At 54.7% G+C, this 19770-nt stretch overlaps 3 protein-coding genes across 3 annotated transcripts in view; 1 reads left to right on the forward strand and 2 right to left on the reverse strand.

The window, feature by feature from the left end:
• The window catches only part of ZPR1 (ZPR1 zinc finger), a 437500-nt gene that overhangs the window by 403661 nt on the left and 14069 nt on the right, over positions 1-19770 (forward strand). The window lies entirely within an intron of this gene.
• REXO2 (RNA exonuclease 2) lies at positions 10043-15873 on the reverse strand. The gene is made up of 7 exons (XM_068172356.1): positions 15717-15873; positions 15530-15613; positions 15181-15258; positions 12308-12419; positions 11661-11769; positions 11390-11443; positions 10043-10469 (listed from the first exon to the last, which is right to left on the reverse strand). The coding sequence occupies exons 1-7, from the start codon at positions 15846-15848 to the stop codon at positions 10340-10342; spliced, it is 699 nt and encodes a 232-aa protein (XP_068028457.1). The 5' UTR covers positions 15849-15873; the 3' UTR covers positions 10043-10339.
• On the reverse strand, positions 16628-18706 carry RBM7 (RNA binding motif protein 7). The gene is made up of 5 exons (XM_068172355.1): positions 18559-18706; positions 18220-18382; positions 17622-17724; positions 17365-17431; positions 16628-17112 (listed from the first exon to the last, which is right to left on the reverse strand). The coding sequence occupies exons 1-5, from the start codon at positions 18652-18654 to the stop codon at positions 16717-16719; spliced, it is 825 nt and encodes a 274-aa protein (XP_068028456.1). The 5' UTR covers positions 18655-18706; the 3' UTR covers positions 16628-16716.

Consider the following 19770-nt stretch of genomic DNA (forward strand, 5'->3'; position numbering starts at 1 on the left):
ACCATTAACCCAGCACTGCAATGTCCCCACTGTGTTCCCAGCTCCACTGCCCTTCTCTGGACACACTCCAGCACCGCAGTGTCCTTTTGGTTGTGAGAGGTCCGAAACTGACCCCAGCATTCAAGGCACGGTCTCACCAGGGCTGAGCACACGGTTACAGTCACGGTCCTGGTCCTGATGGCCACGGTATTGCTGGTACAAGCCAACATGCCAATGGGCTTCTTGCCCCCCTGGGCACATGCTGGCTCATTCTCAGCTATCAACCAACAATGGTCTCATTTGAACTTTATCTACACAATATAAATTTAATAGTTTCACTGGAATGTGCTGTTCTTCTTGTCATAACATGGGGGTGTTTGGGAAGGCTTCAGAGCTGGTTTAATTAGCAAAGTTACTTGGGAGGGCATTTTGCATTATCTTCCTCCTTTTCTCTCTACTCCTGCTCTATAATTTATGTCAGTCGCAAAGGCGTGAGCTTTGCAGCACACAATAAACAGAGCGGGTTCAAAGCCAGCGGTTAGCAGCGCTTCAAAGGACACGGGGAAGGGAGGGCGCTGGCAGGCAGTTTATGAGCTGTCATCTTCTGCACCGCCCCGCAAAAACAAATAAATAAGTGAAAGCAGATCTGTCCCGGCAGTGCTGCTGGCTGCGGGCACTGTGGGATTGTGGCTTGTCCTGTCCCACAGTGCTGAGCTGGGTGACACCTCTGGACACATGGGGTGTGGGTTAGGGGCCCACTGCCAAGGATGCTCAGAGGAACTTGCTGTGCTGGGCAATGCCAGGATCCCAAGGGAAAGTTTTCCAGTGCTCCCCACTGGGCAGCGGCAGTCCTGTTAAGGGCTTGATGCCCTCTTTGCAGCAAAACCTACTTGTGCATTCACACGGGAGCCACACAGCAGCTCTGCTGGGGCTTTCTGTCTGTCTTTCTGTCTCGTGTCCCAGGAACTCCATACGCCACTGCCCGTCTGGCTGAAAGCCCAGGGCAGCAACGGGAAGATTTCCACTGACTTCAGTCTGTCTTGGATCAGATCCAGGGTGGGAGCAGGATTAAGATATCCACTCACTCCCTGATGGCCTGGACAATGGCCAATGCCAGTGGCACACTTAGCATGGCCCCTCCTGCTCAGAGCCATCCTGACTGCTCAGCTCCTCCAAGCCCCACATCCCTCACAGAAAGCCAAAATTTGTGCCACAACTATGCCACAGATGGCCTCTGTGTCTGCCTGGCTGAGGACAGACCTTCTTTGGGGCAGGGATCATCCATGTGTGTTTCCAACACAGAAGTCTGCTCTGAACACAAACAATAACAAGGGGCGAGGTTTTTCTGCTGCAGTGGTGTGAACAAAAAATCCAGATTAACTTTCCCACTCCTTTTCTTTCACTCTCTGCATCTGAGAGCAAGAAACACAATTTATTACAGTCCTATCAAATTAGAACTGTAGCTCAGGCTTTCAGTGGTCAATTATGATCCACAGCGGAATGCTGGAGCTGGCTGTTCGCTTGCGGTGCTTTGTTCCCGCCAACGCCTTCCCGCAGGGCTGGCTCTGAGCTGCGTGGGCAGGGGGAGAGCCCTGTGGAGCTGCCAGCAGCCCCTGTCCCCACGATGCTGAGGGTCCCTGGTCATCCCTCAGGTGTGCTTGGGACCCAAAGGGAAACACGTCAGGAAAATGAGGGATGTGAGGCTGGGCTTGAGTTTGGCCAGCTGCGTTTTGAGGGCAATTATATTTTGAGCTGAACTTGTGCCAAATTTAGTGGGTTCCAGTAGATTTGTTTCTACCAGGGAATAAAACACACTGGATTGAAAGGGGAAAAAATGTTCCCACCAAACAATTCAGGCCTTTGCCCCCTGCAGCTCTTCTTTCATGCCCATCACTTCCTCCGCAAGCCGGTTCACACCAAAGGCTCCCTGGGAGCTGCTCCCCCGCGCGCCCCTGCTCCAGCTCCGCTCGCCCCTCGCGTATTGAAGGCTCTTCCAGAAGAGTGCAGAGCTCAACCTGCTGCTTTTCCAGTGCAAGCTGGCTCCTGTTAGCAAAAGGAGATTTGGGAAAGGTTATGTTCTTAAGGAAAATGGTTCTGTTGCTGCGCTAACAAAAGCGAGTTACGTTTGACAGAGGGTGTCCCTTGGCGAGTCCTCGCTGTCAGTCACACCTGAGGCACACAACATGCAGCAACCACACGACCTGCCACCCTGCACCAATGCCACCCCGTGTTTATGAGAAGCTGTCACCACACAGCTTCAATCCCTCACAAAAAAAAAAAAAAAAAAAAAAAAGAAATTAAAAAAAAAGAAGAAATCCAGGTTCTGAAGGGCATATATTAAAGATTGCAGAGAGTCATCTAGTTATGTAAAAATAAAGTATGAATTTTAATGTGAGGCATTAACATGAGCTCTTTTAGGAATAACTACAGGACTTCATGATGAACGTATTAGAGCCCTGCACCAGCACAGGTGCCTGCCAGTCTTCATAAATCAGCTCCAACAAGTTAATTCTTCATAAAGGAAGAGGAATGTGAATTTCAGGGATGGATGAATGGGCACATAATAAAAGAAGGTGCATGACTTAGAGCACAGGTCCTGGCAGGTGGGAAGAGGAGGGTAGTGTCAGGCAACACCGGAGAGGATATGAGTTTTGGGAGAGGTCTTTTATATCCCAACAAAGGGCAGCAAGTTGCAAAAATGGCTCTTGCCTATTGCTTCTATCATGATAGCTCCTGGAGACAGCTGGGTGCTGTTAGAGGAGCCAGGGATGCTCAGTGTCATGTGGGAGGCAGTGCACCGCTGGCCATCTGAAGGTTGCTGTGGTGCAGAGTGGGCACAGCGCGATGCCGTGGCTCCTGTCCTTGGACAGTACTTGTCGCAGCAGCTGCTCTCGGGGAGGAGAGCGCCCATCCTCCCTGCACGTGGGGATGCTTCTCACACTAAGCCTGTTCAAAAGGTCGCTGAGATGTTCCCTGTGAATAGAGCTTGCTGCTGAGCCAAGCTGCTTTTATTTGTTGTTGATTTTATTGATGTTATTGACTTTTCCGTGGGGCACTTTGGGAACATTTGCACGATCGCATGTGCAGGCGCTGCAAATTGTTTGATGGTGCAATGTTTAACTCGCGCTCTGCACGGGCGCCAGAGACACATTTTTATTAAGGATCTGTGGTAGTTGTTGCTTTTGTGTTTATGATAAAATGTATAATGCGGTCCTCACTGCTGCCGTCCCGCTGTGGCCACAGGCTAAGGCAGAGTGATGATGTGTCTCTTCCCAGACAGCAGCAGCCGTACCCAGCGCCAGGACTGGCTGCAGGAGCTCCCAGGCTCTCTGTCAGCATCCCAACAGGTAGGGAGCGTGGGCAGGATTGCAGCATGACCAGCCCAGACACCAGAGCATGGCTGCTGCTGGCAGGCTGCTCCCAAGCTCAGTTCCTGCAGGCAAGGCTTGAACTTTGCAGGAATTTGTTTAATTGCTGGATGGTGGCTACGAGGGGTGAAGGAGGTCAGATGCACCTGAAAATTTTGGAGTTCCTAACCCAAGGTCACAGTCTCCTCCAAAGGCTGGGCATCTGCCAGTGCTGGATGAGCTGCTCCAGAGCAGCGACATGTGGCCACCAGGAAGGCGATGGAGTCAGAGGCTTCACTGGGAAGAGAGGAGGGTTAAGATACAGACCTTTCTGACTGCGGCCTCTCCCTGAGGCATTTCTTTGTGTCCTTGCTGCCCCTGCCCTCTGCATCCCTGCTGTCCACTTCTCCCTGGCAGCCAGCATCATGGCATTAAGTGTTTTAAGCAGAGCTTTTATAGATTGAGCTGTGGAAATGTGATGTTAACACGGCTACGCAGACAAACACCATTAATATTTCAATATGTGGGTGAGGACAGGGAGAACATCCTTTCCTCCGTAAATAAAACAGGATCACTTGTTTTCTGCTCCAAGACTTGTCGCCTGCCTGAGACAGTAATATTTTAAAGTTGATTGGATCTTAAAATTGTAAGAGGTCCCCAGTGGCCCGACTTTAGCTGGCATTATCAGCTCAGCCATTGTCTTATGAAGCAATCTCCTCTTGAACCATCCTGTGCTCCCTCATCCTTTAAACACGTGCAGCCGGAAGCAGCTCGATTCTCTCCGGCTAAGGCTGTATGGTGATGGTGAGGAATGAAGATGAATATCCTCATGCCTGTGACCTTGGCAGCAGCCAGCCTTGTCCTTGGCACTCGGAGCACCTCCAAAGGCTCCTGTTTGCTTTTCTTCATTCTCCAGGGACAGGTTGACAGTGCTGTCCTTCAGGCTGAAAAACACATCAAAGGGAAAAGCTGGGGGAGCACGAGGGAGCGAGTGACATCCTGCAGTGCACCAGGGCCAAGCTGGACCACACACTGGGCAGGGAGGAGATGGGGGCAGCTCACTGCCATGATCCCAGCAAGGAGCACCAGTCCTGCAGCACACAGCAGCAGTGTGGGGAACAGCACCTTCCAGCAGCCTCCAAATGTCCCAGGGCAGTGTGATGGCATGATTCTTGCTGTCGTGATGGATTAAAACCTGGTCCTGCTGTGGGGAGGACAAAGCAGGGAGTCCTGGGGGAGGGTGAGATGGGAGCCAGGAGTTGCTGTGGTGCTTCAGGCAAGAAAGATGATTTCGGTTTTAGAAGATGGGCATGTGCCCACAGCAATTCAGTGGGGGTTTACACACTGGAGTTGTAAGGATGATTTCTAGAAAATGGGGATACACAGCTCTGGAAATCAGGAAGAAGAGAAGCAAAGGCATGAGGTGTGCTGACAGGATTGGCTGAGGGACTGCTGACAGTGCCATGTCTGCCCAGGAAGAGGGAAATCCTGATGGCGTGTGGCTGGGCAGAGGGACAGGGAAAGGCAAAATGATCCTTAGTGGTTAGGAATGAAAGTAAGACAAATTCAGGCAAGAAATATGGGAAAATTCTTAGCAGCAGTCATAAAACATGGGAACAGTTTACCTAGGGATGGCAGTGCAGCTTCCCAGAGTCTTTAAATCAACACCAGATATCACACGATCTTCAGGCAGAGAGCATCTGCAGTCTTCTGAAGGCTTCCTTTGGGCTACGCTACCTCTGCTCTTAATTAGGGTGGGTTTAAAAAATTTAAATCCTACTAGTTGATTTGCCTTCGCAGTGAATTTCCCCATTGGTTTCCATCTGAGTCCCATGAAACCAGGACTGTGTGTCTGCTGTTCTTATTTCCAGCTTCAGATAATTCTTCCAAAATGCCCTCTTGTACAAATTGAGCCCAATACGTGTGTGCTGTGGTAGCTAGGAGACTGGCAGGAACAGTGCTCTCCATGATTATCCAAAGCAGTTGTCATGTTATTCTCATTGCTAATGGTATATAATTATGTATTAAGGCTCTCTCCAGGTAGAGCATCCTGAGGCAATTAGAGCACACAGCAGAGGACACGGAAAAGACCTCAAGACAAGTCACTTTGTCCCTCTGGAAAGGGAAATAATTGTCCCAGAACATACTATTCGCATTTTTGCTGCCTGACATGAAAGCGGATCCATCGCAGTGAGCCAGGACATGGTGTGGTCAGAACCAGGAGAGGAGGGTCCTTTCTCCACGGTGCATGCAGTGCATGCAGCACTCCTGCTCGGAGCCGTGCAGCCATTCATTCCAGGAATGCTTTCCCCTCCTGCCCTTTCCTTATCACTGTTTGTTCTGGCTGATTAGCCCCAGTCCATCCACTCCGATGGTCACAGGCTGACCCGGAGCCTGCACAAGGCTGCCTGTGCCGTTTCACTGGTGGGTGCTCCTGAGCCTGGGCTGGGGAGAGGACTATCCGTGGAGCCCGTTTCTCCAGGGGCCGTGGAGCTGCAGGTACCTTCCACTGGGCCCAGCCAGCCTGTCCTCTGCAGAGGCTCACAGACCAAAAACATCATCCCAAACTGCTCTGCTGCCCTGGACTCGGACCCAGAGAGGGGGGGACAAGGCCAGAGTGACAGCACCAAGCGTGTGACACCAGTCCTGGGGAATCAGAGAGGTGGGACTCTTGCCTCTTTGCTGACACATGCCACGAGTCCTGGGCTTACGCAGACACCTACAGGGGGATTCAGCCAGGGCTTCTCCCTCCTTGTCCCCCCTGGAAACAAAGAACAAACAATCGAATTCCTGCAGGAAACTCTTCTTCCCTGTGGAAACAAGGGATTATGTCCAGAGAGGTGGCTTGCACCCTTCAGACCCCCCTCTGACGGCACGAGCGGTCAAAACACAGGTGCCCACGGGAGAGCCGCGGGCTCTGCGCAGCGTTCCCACCCTGGCCCTGGCTCCATCGCCACGCTCCCTTCTGGAGCCGCCTCTCCTCCCGCACCCCTGCTCGCAGCTCCGCAGCTCCCTGTGTTTGGGAGACACCACAAGACCGACTGCAGCAACAGCAGCGGTGCCACCGGGGAATGGCAGCCCAGGAGAACGGCTTGGGGTGTTCTTCGGGCTGTTAAGGAGCAGCGCGTTGAGTGTCAAAACTTGCACAGGGAAAGGCAAGGGCATTGCAGGTACAGCTGGCAGGGAACGTCCCACCGCCCCCGGGCCTCGCTGCTGCCAAGGACAGCTCCTGTCAGGGGTGCTGGTGAGCAGAGCACGGAAAATGGAAGCAGGCAACAGGCTGGAGGACTGGTGGGGACACTGAGGGGCTACAAACATCCCGGGTGGACAGTGAGGACGGCGGGGGAGCCTTCCACGCTGCTGCCCAGCCCTGAGGACGTGCAGAGGGCTCACTGCAGATACCACTGCAGGCATTTCCCCTCCAAGAAAGGGCTGGCTTTGTGTGTGTGGTGGCACTGGGAATCCAGAGCCACCTTCACTTCATTCTGACTGGCGGGAGCCATGAGAACAAGCACCGCAGAGCACTGGCTGGCGATGAAAGTTCCTCTGAACCGACAGAGATTTGCTTCAAAGGGGCCTATGAAGAGGTTCCATTTAACTGTGAGGCAGAAAGTGCCACATAACTAATATATAGGCACACAAATATATACCCATGCATGCGGCCATCCCCCAAAGACTGGGCACTGCAGAGAGCCAGGCAGGCCCTTTGGTGCTGCAGCCCTGGCAGCTCACGGACCAGACTGCTGCACTGGAGTCACGTTGCAGCCAAAGGGACACGAAACTCAGTTTTATTTTTAACTTGGCTGGAGGGAAAGTGGAAGGAATATCTTATAATGGAAGAAGTAGATGAGGACCCTGGAGATCTCAGCTCAGTTCTTGGCTCTGCTACAAATTCCCCATGCGACCTTAAGGAGGTCACTTCATCTCTCTGTGCTTCATTTCCCTTCTGCAAAGTTTGGAGAGCGTGATCCTCCCTCTGGTCTTGCCTGTTGGGTCGGGAGCAGACACCAGTTTTATTCCCTTGCAAATGCAGTGCAGGAGAGCACTCTGGGGAAGGTGCCGGGCAGTTTCCCCAGCTGTGCCCTCACACAGGCTGCATGGGTTTTCAAAATAGGGTTTCCCCCAGACTGCCCAGGAAAGGGGGTTTTGAGGGTAAACACCAAAGCCTGGTCTTAGGAAAGCAGAAGGATTTGCAGTCTGTAACCTGCCCTCAGTGGCCAGAGCTGAGGGGTCAGTAGGTGCCACCTGACTTACCAGATAATTGTTTTCTTTTCCAAAATAGGGTGTCTGCTGGGCCCTATCACACCATTATCACACCCATTTATGCTCCTCTCGCCGCTGCTGTTAGTGCTGGGGAATGGATCTCGCTGACTGTCACCTCTCCCTCCCTTGGCATTTGACTGACAGCCCGTGCCCCACTCGTGGCACCGCGCTGCTGCTGGCGGCTCCTCCGGCACGGGGATAAAACATCGCTGCAGCACCCGGGAATTTATGGCCATTTGGATCCCATCCGTCAGTGGGGAGGCGGCAGAGAGACAAGTCCCTGGTTCCAGCGGGGCCCTCTGTCCCCGCGGCCTGGGAGGCTCTGGCTCACACTCACCTGTTTAGCCCCTTTCCCTCTCTTTCCTCTGCTCACGCTATTCCGCTCGCTCTCCTGCTGGAAGGACAGTCCTGGGTCCGGGGTGCCCTGTCCTCGTGGGGCCTGGGCGGCTGTGGCAACTTCTGACAAGTTGTGTTTTACGGAGTAGTCGCAGGGTAATCTTGCACGTCCTTGTTTTGTCATTTAGGGCACTTAAAGTGTCACAGAGATTTCACTATCCTAAAAGCTTATCTGTCAGCAGGAGAGAGTTATTCCAGTAGAAGGGTATCATCAGCAGCAGTGGGAGGAAAAAAAGAGACAAAAATGGTGTCTGAAGGTTTTCTATTCCGGGCTCTCTGCAGCCGACCTTGAGCCAATGCAGCTGCACCCGGCGGCTCCCAGGGCCAGCACTGGCAGCGGTGCCAGGGTGGGCTGGGCAGTGTCCCCAGCACATCCCTGCCACCTCCGAGCATCCAGCTCAGCCCCAGCGAACTGGGGGGAATGTTGCTTGAGGGTCACTGTTTCATCCCCTGCCTTGGTAAGGTTGATGTTGTCCGTGCTGCAGCTGCCAGAGGGCAGGAGTTCCTCTGGCCCATTGTGGTGGAGCCAGCAGCTGTGCCTGGGAGCAGGAGGATTTCTCTAAAAAAAGAGATTGGGAGCAGACCGCATTGAAGTGCAGTGTAGCTGATATGTTTCCTGATTTCTGTGGTTTGCACCCAAACAGTGCAGTGTGGATGGATGGAGAGAATGAGAGGCGCAGGGAAAGGCAGAGAAAAGATGAAGGAGGGAGGGAAGGAGGGAGGGATAACTGGTTGCTCTTTTTGCCATCGTGGGAGGCTCAAATGGCTCATGTCTGGAAGGAGTTTCCACACGGGAAACTCTCCATGTGTTCCAAACAGGAGCACGAACTCCTGGTGCAGTTGCAGGTTTAATGTGCTGTTAAACACCTCGATCCAGGAGACATCCACAAGCGGTACGGGGTGGAGCCAAGGGATCCCAGGCACACTCTATTTGTATTTGCCTTTGAGGAATTCTTTTAGCTACCACGTCCAAAAAGAGTTATTTGCATCCCTATAGCTGGAACTTCCATGACTGTGTGATGCTGATGGAGCTTTCAGAGCACAGAAACAACTGCTGCAAGTGCTCCTACAGAAGGGAATGCTGCAAAGCCAGGGGGTCCTTGTTGTTCCCTCTCCCCAGCCCCTGCTGCAGGAGGGAACTTTGTTTCCAGCCCAAAATAACACCCGCTTTGGTGGGGCTTATCTGTGCTCTGCCAAGCGCGTGACAAATTTGTACTAAATTGGAACCTCAAATGATGCCAGCACAGAAAACCACGAATGCTATTGCATAACACAGGGAGACGAGATAAAAATCCTCCATACGGCACCGTTACTTCAGAAGCACGAATAAAAAAATATTTAAAAATGTATAAACACAGGTGGCATACTTTCCTTAAAAAACGTTTCAAGAAAAACAAAAGCATCTTAACAAACAATAAAATATGAAAAGCAGGAGAAGTAGGTCAGGAAGAAGTCAAGGGAAGGGGAGAAAACTAACATGGAAATGAAAGACCAAGTGAATTCTGGTGGCACGTGGCCGCGATGAGGGACAGCTCAGCGGGGAGCTGCTGGGACAAGGGTGTCCTCAGCTCCAACACGGCGCCGTCCCAAGGCCCCAGCAGCTGGGGGCCAGCAGCTCCACAGGGATGCATCCAGGCAGCTCTGCAGGTGCTGGCTGTGGTGGATAACCGTGTGCAGGGATGTCCCTCAGCTCCAAGCCTGCCCACACAGAAAACAGACCTCTCTGGAACTGCCAACTTACCTGGGAGTTGGTGACAGAGGAGAGAGGCATTTCACAGACTCATTTATTTGCCCCATTAACCATTTTAACGGCCTCTCTGCAATAACAATCATTCCCAGGGCTGGCAGAGCAGGTGTTCCAACAATCAGCAGGATTGAGAAGCCCTGGATGGCCATTATTATTAATGCCCATAATAAAAACATGCCTGGGAGCCGCACACCCCGCGCTCCATTACACCCTCTGGTTTATGGGCCGGCGGCTCCCGCTCCAGGACAGCCCAGGGGAGGCCAGGAGCAGCGTGGCGAGCACCAAAGAAAGGCTGTCCAAAACCACCATCTTTGAACTGACCTGTTTTATTGTGTCGTGAAAGACTGCACCTAAAACCAGGTGCAAGGAGTATCAAACAGCGTGTTTTACCTAGAACATCCGAACCCGGGCGCTGCTGAGGCCCAGCGTGCCGATTCCCCGCTCAAACTGAAAAGCAGCAGCAACTCAGGCTTCTGTCTGCATTGACCAGCTGGTAAGAAACAAGGTAACCCAGGGTGCAGCTTCCCAAGAGACTGGCAAACAAAAAAAAAAAAAACCAGGAGACGCATCTAGTGTGTGCTACGGGCTGCTGTGGCGGGAGGGGAAATCAGCTGGCAGCTTTATCATTTTCCCCATTCTCAATCAGTTTCCTTTTCTTCTCATCCGTTTTCCTCTTGAAGATGTGGTCTCTGTAGAACTGGAGTTCTTTGATGCTTTCCCTGATGTCATCAAGTGCTCTGAAAGAGAATTAAGCAGGGTTTCAAAGAGCCTGGGTACATCTCCAGCTATGCCCACATCCTAATGCCGCTGAAAACTTCCAGGCTGCAGGAAACCAAACTGATGCACACGGAAGGTGCATCTGTCAGAAATGAAAATAACACTCATTGTCTCAGGGAAGGAATAAAAGTCCAGGGGTGCCAACGTGCCAGGGAGTACCACACGGCTTATCAGTTTATGTCAGCCTGAGACACAGCTGCTGGAAACCAGCAGGGTCTACAGCATGGGCTGTCAGAAGCAATTCAACCCGAGGGAAGAGACGGGGCTCTGGAGAGCCGCCCAGCTCCAGCCAGGGCACGCTCAGGGCTCAGCTCCACGCAGCAGCACATCAACCACGACTTCAGCCAGGACCTCTGCGACAGCCAGCCCTCCTCCTCCTCTGTGAGCCTCCCTCCTGCCCAGCACGGGCACACCAGAGCGCAGCCACAGAGGTTCCCTGGCTCCTTCCCGCTACCTCTCTGGCACATTCCAAGCTCAGGAAATGGGCAGGAGCAGGACTCTCACCCCCCCTCTCACCCCCCCCATTCACAGTTCTCAAATTGTTGTGTTCCTGTGACCACCTCTGCCCAAAAAAAGGGCAGATAACCCCCACTGAGTGACTGTTTGCATGGTAAACAAACATGCACTTTGAAGAGCAGAGTGAATCAGAAGGGCTGAGGAAACTTCTGGTTCTCTGGATTTTAATAATCCCTTTCCCTACACTATCTAGGATTTGGACGGGAGAATTCAAACATCTGACAGGGTGCAGAAGCACACTGTCTCCACCTGCATCATCCACAGGATGCTGGAATTCACAGGGAGCCCCATATCCTGCTCAGGAAGAGCAGAGTTCCCTGCAGGACAAGCCCTGCTCTGTCAGTGGCAGATGCACAAAGCTCACCTGTGAGAAGCCGCCTTCTTTGGTGCAAACTCGTATTCCTCTGGATACCAGCGCCTGTGAGCAGAGAAATTGCCACTTTAAAAGAAAACTGGGATTCAAAGCCACGTCTGGTGGCTGCTGCGGGTTTGTTACACTTGGTGAAGGAACCTTGGTTTCACTGACACCCAGAGAAGCCACAGCCCTGCGAGTCCCCCTGCTGTGATCTGCCCCAGCCCCACGAATGGGCATCCCGGGGGTTTCTTTCAAGCCACTTAACTGGGGGAACATTTACCTGCAAAGTTCCTTGACAGTGCTCACATCAATGATCCTGTAATGAAGGTGCCTCATGAACTGCGGCATGTATTTGTCAAGGAATTTCTTATCTGCGTGAACAGAGTTACCTACAAAGACACAAACAAGATGTTTCTTCAAAGACGCTACAGAGCAACATGGAAACGAGCAGCAGGCGGAGCGAGCTGGGAGAGATCACAGGGGAAGAAAAGCCATTCACAAGCAGCTCATTTATCCCATTTTCTAGCAAATATGATTGTAAAGGTTTGTCAGATTTTCATTGCAGGATCACACGGGGTTTAATACTAATACCTCTAGTAATTCCTCAGTTACTACTCCCACAATTTGTGTCACACAGATAAATATCAAAGAATTATGCCAACGTCGGGTTTTTTGCCAAGTGAAAGTGGCCATTGGTATTAATTTCACTCAGCACCTGTCCCAAGATCATGTAGGAAATTCTGAAAGCAGTTCTGGGTAACAGGACACCTGGAAGATCCTTACTCGGCCTTTGGCTGGATACCCAGGGAGGAAAAGACACAGCACAGAACAGGAACCCATCCCTGCCACAGGTGCCAGCGGGCGTTTGCATCCCGCAGGGAGTGCAGGACGGATGATGTGCTGTAGTGCAGAAAGAAGACGCCTCACCTGCAAGAGGACAGAGCCCCGGGGGTGTCTGCTGCCTCACGAAGGACAGGAACTCGTACTCTGCCTGCTGCAGCGAGATTTTACTCTCCTTCACAGCCTTAGTGAGGCCAGACTGAAAAAAGAGCAAGTCATAAATCAGAAACACCCTGTCACAGGCACTGCCAGGAATGCTCCAGTTCTCAAGTAAATGTTTAACTCTGCTGTGAAAGGTCAGCCCCTGGAGTGCTGTTTGTTCCCCAGGTGCCTCCTGAACTCCCTATCTCAGTTCTCTGGGGCACCCCCAGCCTTTACTCTCCCCAGGGACCTCCTGCTTGGGAAGGACAACCAAGGCAGGTAAAAAGTCCTGACAGCACTGACCTTCCTGGGGGGTTTGGGACTTTTTCCTTCCCTTTTTTGGATTTCTTTGCTCAGAGTTCTTTTCAGTTACCAAGATGTGAGGTGTTGTTTATCCACCTGCACCTCCTTGAGCCAGGAGAGCGCTACATCCCTTCATATCCCTGTTTCAGGAGAGGCACTCACCTCCCCAGCAGGGAGCAGCAGGTACCAGTGAACACAAATAAACAGGATCCTGCCTTCAGGGTTTATCAAGATTCCTATAAATCAGGAAAGTTCCTCCCTTTTTTTTTTTTTTTTTTTTTTCCCCAATAGCTAAATGTCAAATCCTCTCCAAGTGTTCTCAGTGATTTATTTCCATCTGGCTACGCTATATATTTCCACGACTGTGCAGCAAAAATCTACTTGACAGATCCAAGTGGTGGTTAAAAAATTCATTATGTGGCAGCATTTTCATCTATATTCTAATTGCTTCTCTTCTCTTAGTCAATTAAAAATAAGTAGCTCCTCAGGAGCAGCAAGGACGCATGCTACCATCTCCAATTCACTCCCGAGCTGAAGCTGAGCCGGAATCCTCAACTGGGGCAGGGAAAAGCACCCATCACAGTAAATTAATATTCATTTCCCAAACTCTTGCTAATTCTTCCCAGGGAGAGCAAGATGCCGAAGGGGGAAGAGGGGGGGTTATGGATGTCTTAAAACTTCAGCCCTTAATTGAAAACTAACTTGAATTTCAATTCATCATCACGGACTGGAAAATCCATTTGCTCTCTTGCTGCTGGCAAGGAGGAACCTTTCTTTGGTGGCCCAAAGAACTAAAAATAATCTCTTGCTGCAAAAGTGAAGCTTTCAGTGAAAAAATCCACAAAGTGCTTACAGCATGGGGGGACAGGCAAAAGCCCAGTGCTTACAGGCCTGTTTAATCCCACATGCACCAGAGTCCAGAGAAGAAGTCTGCCTTTGACTGGTTCTGGACTGTTCTGCACTGATCCTGCACCTGTTCTTACTCAGGCATTCAAGCTTCACCTCCCCCTCCCGCACCTGAATTATTCTGAATTCTTTTATGCAAGACTTCAGCAGGAGGAGCTATCAGTCTTTGAGGCCGACCCAGCCTACACCAGGGCTCCCACAGAGGCAGGAGGTGGCCAGCAGCTCTGTGAGAGGACCAAGGAACCAAACCCCAGTTCCCAGCCTCCCAATGGGAGAAAGGAGGCTGAGCCCCTGCCTTGGGAGATGCGAGCCAGTGGCACATCCCTGAGTGACAGATCCTGTTCTGGCCCCCCTGCCTGCCCCAGCCCTCCCAGGGGAGCCTCACTGCTGCTGAGCTGGGCTGATGCTTCCCACTCCCAGACCAGGAAGCAGCTTCCAGCACAATTCCAACTTATCAGAAAGCAGGCTGCAAAGCACAGGCTGCTTCAGGCAAGCTGGAAGCTGAAGGATAAAGATCCCTGAGTGCAGTCTGAACTGAGCCCCAGATGACTCGTGAGACCTTGGGCAAAACATTCCACACAGGCTCCTCAATACAAAATAAGACGGGTACTGTCTGCGGTCTTTGAACCCCTCTGTGTGGCTGTGAACTGCTCAGACAGCAGTTGTGCCTGCTCAGGAGGCCCTAGTGCAGTGGATCGCTCAGAATTACACCCTAGTGCAGCGGATCACTCACAATTACACCCCAGTGCAGTGGATCGCTCAGAATTACACCCTAGTGCAGTGGATCACTCACAATTACACCCTAGTGCAGCGGATCGCTCACAATTACACCCCAGTGCAGCGGATCGCTCACAATTACACCCAGTGCAGTGGATCACTCAGAATTACACCCCAGTGCAGCGGATCACTCACAATTACACCCCAGTGTAGCGGATCGCTCAGAATTACACCCCAGTGCAGTGGATCGCTCACAATTACACCCCGTGTAGCGGATCACTCACAATTACACCCAATGTAGCGGATCGCTCAGAATTACACCCCAGTGCAGTGGATCACTCACAATTACACCCCGTGCAGCGGATCGCTCACAATTACACCCAATGTAGCGGATCGCTCACAATTACACCCAATGTAGCGGATCGCTCACAATTACACCCAATGTAGCGGATCGCTCACAATTACACCCAATGTAGCGGATCGCTCAGAATTACACCCTAGTGCAGTGGATCACTCACAATTACACCCCAGTGCAGCGGATCGCTCACAATTACACCCCAGTGCAGCGGATCGCTCACAATTACACCCAATGTAGCGGATCACTCACAATTACACCCTAGTGCAGCGGATCGCTCACAATTACACCCCAGTGCAGCGGATCGCTCACAATTACACCCTAGTGCAGCGGATCGCTCACAATTACACCCTAGTGCAGCGGATCGTTCACAATTACACCCCAGTGCAGCGGATCGCTCACAATTACACCCTAGTGCAGTGGATCACTCACAATTACACCCCAGTGCAGCGGATCGCTCACAATTACACCCCAGTGCAGCGGATCGCTCACAATTACACGTCCCTCTCATCGCGGCCAAGGCACAGCGGCGCTTTACCTTGCCGTGATGCTCCTTGCACCACTCGGACATGCTCTCCAGCAGCTCGTCGGGCTGGTTGATAATCAGGTTCGGGCCCTGCCGGGGTCAGGAAAGCACAGAAGGTAACGGGAAGGAAAGTTCAGAAGCATGTACAGGTTGGGTCCCGAGCACAAGCGGGGCCCGGAGCCGCGCGGCGCGGTGTGACGCAGCTCCCGGTGCCGCTCCCGGTGCCGCTCCCGGTGCCGCTCCCACGCCGCCGGAGCCGAGCCGGCTCCCAGCGCGCCCGCCGCCGGGGCCGCCCGGCCTTCCTTCGTTCCAGCATCCCCGGGAGCGGCGCGGCCCCGCCGGGGCTGCCCGCGGGGCTCACCTCGGCCAGCACGTTGAGGTCGCAGTCGGTGATCAGACACGCCATCTCCAGGATCTGGTCCTTCTCCACGTCCAGGCCCGTCATCTGCCAGGGGCGAGCGGCAGCGTCAGCGCGCCCGGGGCCCGCGCCCCCCGTCCCGCCCGCTCCTTCCCCGCGCCCCCCGCCGCCCCGTGCCGCCGCCCCGCACCTCCAGGTCCACCCAGACCATGCGCTGCCCCATGTCGCCGCCGGCCATGGCCGCCGCCCTCCGCCGGCCCCGCCACAACCGCCCGGCGCAGATCCGCAGGCGGCCCAGGCCGGCGCGGCCGCCGCCCAGCATAGCCGCCGCACTACAGCTCCCGGCGGCCCCCGCGCCGCCCCCTGCGCTCCGTGGGGGCGGGCGTGCCGCAAGGGCTGCTGGGAGATGTAGTCCGCGGTAGTCGCGGCGCCCCTCCCGTCACCGGTCCCACGGAGCAGCTCCGCTGCCCCGGTCTCAAAGGTGGAGCTTCACCCAGGGGCTTTCCCCAGGGAGACTTTTAATGTTCTCCAAGACAGTATTGTCATATTTTAAATGGACAACAGGGAATGGGTTCAAATTGAAAGAGAGTATGTTTCGATTACATATTAGGAAGAAATTCTTTACAGTGAGGGTGCTTAGGCACTGTGACAAGTTACCCGTGGAAATTGTGGGTGCTCCACCACTGGAAGCGTTCAAGGCCAGGTCGGATGGGGCTCTGAGCAGCCTGGTGCAGTGGAAGGTGTCCCTGCCTGTGGCAGGGGGTTGGGAGTGAGGTGGTCTTTACGGTACCTACCAACCCAGAGCAATGTGTGATTCTGTGACTGTATAAAAAACAACATGAGGAACGTTACAGATGCCAGGCAGCATCTGTCCCACCTCAGCTCTGCTTAAAACGCCAGACCCTTCCATCTGACACACACGTTCCTTTCTCCTAAAACACCACCAACAGCACTTATCTGTGACACGAGGACAGAGTGCTGGCTTCTCCAAGACCTCACCACAGCTTTCTTACCCCGTGAAAAGCCCTGAAGTGTGCGTTAACGCATATAATACTGAGACCAGAGTTTGGCAGGACTGCACTGCTGGTATTTTTACAAACACTAAAAGGTGATTCGCCGGGGGTTTCTGGGGGGGGTTTATACATGTACTGAGTGAGAAACAAGTCACGTTTGCTTTGCCCTCGAGTCCATCAATGCCGCGCCGAGTGCCACCTGGGCTCTCGGTAGCTGTCCCTGCGGTGCTCGTAGCTCCAGCTGTCGCGGTGCCTGTCGTCGTAGTGCTCCTCGCGCCCGCCCCGGTGGTGGTGCTCGGCCTCGTGGCCCCTCTCCTCGAAGCCGTACTCGTCGCGCTTGCCGCGGCCGTAGTCGGGGCCGCCGTCGCCGAAGCGCTCGCGGCCAAAGTGGCGGCCGTCCGGGGGGTAGGGGTGGGCGCCCAGCCGGCTCTTGCGCGGCGCCGGCCCCTCCGGCCGCCGCGGCCCCGGGGAGCCCGGCGGGGCGTGGAAGGAGTGGGGGTAGCCGGGAGGGGCAAAGCCGGGCTGCTCGTATTTCCCCCCGAACTGGGGCTGCTGCCGAGCCGCGCTGTTCATCTGGAAGGGAAAGAGGGAGAGGGATGCTCAGTTTGGCACACGCGCTGCCCACCGGAGCGCCGGAACCAACCCCGGGCTGGCCGCTAAGCCACGTGCAAATTCCAGAACAGAACGGAACCGTTACGTCACCCACAGCCCAGAGCCCTCCCAGCTGGCCCCTCTGTCCCAGGAGCTCCCAATCTTCTGGAACTGTCATTTCAGCACTCCAGAAGTATACTCCCACAAGCTGTGCCCGTGAGTGTGCGCACGTACCACCGCTTGTCTCTGCAGGCTCGGCGGGTACCCCGGCGCGGCCATGCCATCTGGAACCCTCTCATACCTGCAGGGAAAACATATCAGGAGTTTCAGCCTTGAACACACAACGGCTGCAGTCCGAGGGGCATCTGCATCCCACTGCTGTTCCCTCCACGGGAAAGAAACACCAAGCTGCACTTGGAAGTAGCCAGGAACACGGTGAACCGTGCTACGTCTGTCTCCACTCCACACTCCCGTGCTGGCGAGACTCGTACCTGCTGCAGTTGGATGCTGGATGAGGCATCCCAGGAGGGTTGGTGCCAGCAGCTCCGAGCTGGGAACAGGATGGATTGATATCCTGGGCCGCATGACTGCTCCCTGGGGAGAGACAAATATTTCAGGAGACCCACAAATACCAGTTAAGGAACTCGGGTGTGAAGTGAACTTGCAGAAAATCAACACATTTTGAACTGGCTCTCAAGTTTCGTCAGTGATCTGCAAAAGCACATGGTCCAGTTACCAAAACAAAGCACTGCAACTGTCTTAATTCCCACCAGAAAGGGCAGAGATTGTAGCCAGTGTGCCTCGTTTTACCACTATCGGATACAATTTAAGCGCTTGCGTGATAATTTAGAAGAGAACTTAGCTGTGCTGCAGGAATTACCAATAAAAACCCACAGAGAAGGCTCAGCCAAGGGGTCACATCGGCCGTGAGGGACAGGAGGGCGTGAGGGGAGCAGAGCTGGCACATGAGGGACCCCTTGGTGAGAGGCTCCTGCAATTCACCCCAACAACTCTGGCTCTGCTGCAGGCTAGGGCAGCTGGCAGCAGTCCACGTTCCCTCCAGGAAAGTGGTGAAGGCCCCTCCGGTACCTGATCGGAACTGGATGCGCATGGGCCGCCCGTACAGCCTGATCCCGTTGAGCAGCCGCAGCCCGTACGGCGCCGACTCCTCGTGCTTGAAATTGACGAAGGCGAACTGCTTGGGCCGTCCATCCCGGTCCTTCGGGATCTTCACGGTGATCACGGGGCCCGCCTGGCACCGGGGGCGAAGGCGTTAGGCAAACACCGGGAGGGAGCGGCCGCCGCCGAGCACGTGCGCCCCGCCGAACCCTGTCCCGCGGCGGCCGCCGTAGCCCCGCCGGCCATGGCGGCCGCGGCCCCCCCGCCGCGCCCTCCCCCGGTACACACAGCGCGGGCGCCGGGCGGTACCTGGTGGAAGAGCTCGAAGATGAGCTCCTCGGTGACCTTGGGGTCCAGGTTCCCCACGAACAGCGTCCGGTTCGCCTCGGCAGCCGCTGCCCCCATGGCCGCGCCGGGATCTGAGTGCTCGCTCCCAGCCGCTGCTCCCGCGCCCTGCCCCGAGCGGCGCTTGGCGTGACGTCACCGTCACGTGCGCGCGGGGACCGCCCCTTCCGGCAGGGGCGGGGCCATGGGGACGGGGACGGGGACGGGGCAATGGGAATGGGAACGGGGCAATGGGAACGGGGCAAAGGGAACGGGAACGGGGCAATGGGAACGGGGCAATGGGAATGGGAACGGGAACTGGGCAATGGGAACGGGAACGGGGCAATGGGAACGGGGCAATGGGAATGGGAACGGGAACTGGGCAATGGGAACGGGAACGGGGCAATGGGAACGGGGCAATGGGAATGGGAACGGGAACTGGGCAATGGGAACGGGAACGGGGCAATGGGAACGAGGCAATGGGAACGGGGCATTGGCAGTGGGGACGGGGCAGTGGGGACGGGGCAGTGGGAATGGGACAATGGCAGTGGGAACGGGGCAATGGGAACGGGGCAATGGGAACGGGGCAATGGGAACGGGAATGGGGCAACGGGAACGGGGCAATGGGAACGGGGCATTGGCAATGGGAACGGGAACGGGGCAAAGGGAACGGGAACGGGGCATTGGCAATGGGAACGGGACAATGGCAGTGGGAACGGGGCAATGGGAACGGGAACGGGGCAATGGGAACGGGAACGGGGCAGTGGGAAAGGGGCAGTGGGAACGGGAATGGGGCAACAGGAACGGGGCAGTGGGAACGGGAACGAGGCAATAGGAACGGGGCATTGCCAATGGGAACGGGGCAATGGGAACGGGAACGGGGCAATGGGAACGGGGCATTGGCAATGGGAATGGGGCAATGGGAACGGGGCAGTGGGAATGGGAACGGGGCAAGGGGAACGGGGCAGTGGGGACGGGAACAGGAACGGAGCCGGGCATGGGAAAAGGAACGTGGACAGGACCGGGGCCTCGTCAGCACCCGCTCGGCGGCAGCTGCGGGCGCAGGATCCGGCCGGATGGGCCCCGGGAATTCCCTGATGACCTGTAATTAAGCAGTAATTGGCAATAAGCCCCGTTTGCCGCGAGGCAGCCGTTGATGCAGCACGTGCGGCGGCCCCGCTGTCGCGACAGCGCATC

This window comes from Anomalospiza imberbis, chromosome 24 (genome assembly GCF_031753505.1).
Source record: "Anomalospiza imberbis isolate Cuckoo-Finch-1a 21T00152 chromosome 24, ASM3175350v1, whole genome shotgun sequence".
NCBI lineage: Eukaryota > Metazoa > Chordata > Aves > Passeriformes > Viduidae > Anomalospiza > Anomalospiza imberbis.

Coding starts and splice junctions, on each gene's coding strand:
- RBM7 (XM_068172355.1), bottom strand. CDS start 18,654: ATGGGGGCAGCGGCTGCCGAGGCGAACCGGACGCTGTTCGTGGGGAAC. Junction 18,383..18,558: donor TCTTCGAGCTCTTCCACCAG/GTACCGCCCGGC, acceptor CCCCGGTGCCAG/GCGGGCCCCGTGATCACCGT. Junction 17,432..17,621: donor CCAGCATCCAACTGCAGCAG/GTACGAGTCTCG, acceptor TTTTCCCTGCAG/GTATGAGAGGGTTCCAGATG.
- REXO2 (XM_068172356.1), bottom strand. CDS start 15,848: ATGCTGGGCGGCGGCCGCGCCGGCCTGGGCCGCCTGCGGATCTGCGCC. Junction 15,259..15,529: donor ACCTCAACGTGCTGGCCGAG/GTGAGCCCCGCG, acceptor TGACCCCGGCAG/GGCCCGAACCTGATTATCAA. Junction 10,470..11,389: donor AAGAAGGCGGCTTCTCACAG/GTGAGCTTTGTG, acceptor ATTCTCTTTCAG/AGCACTTGATGACATCAGGG.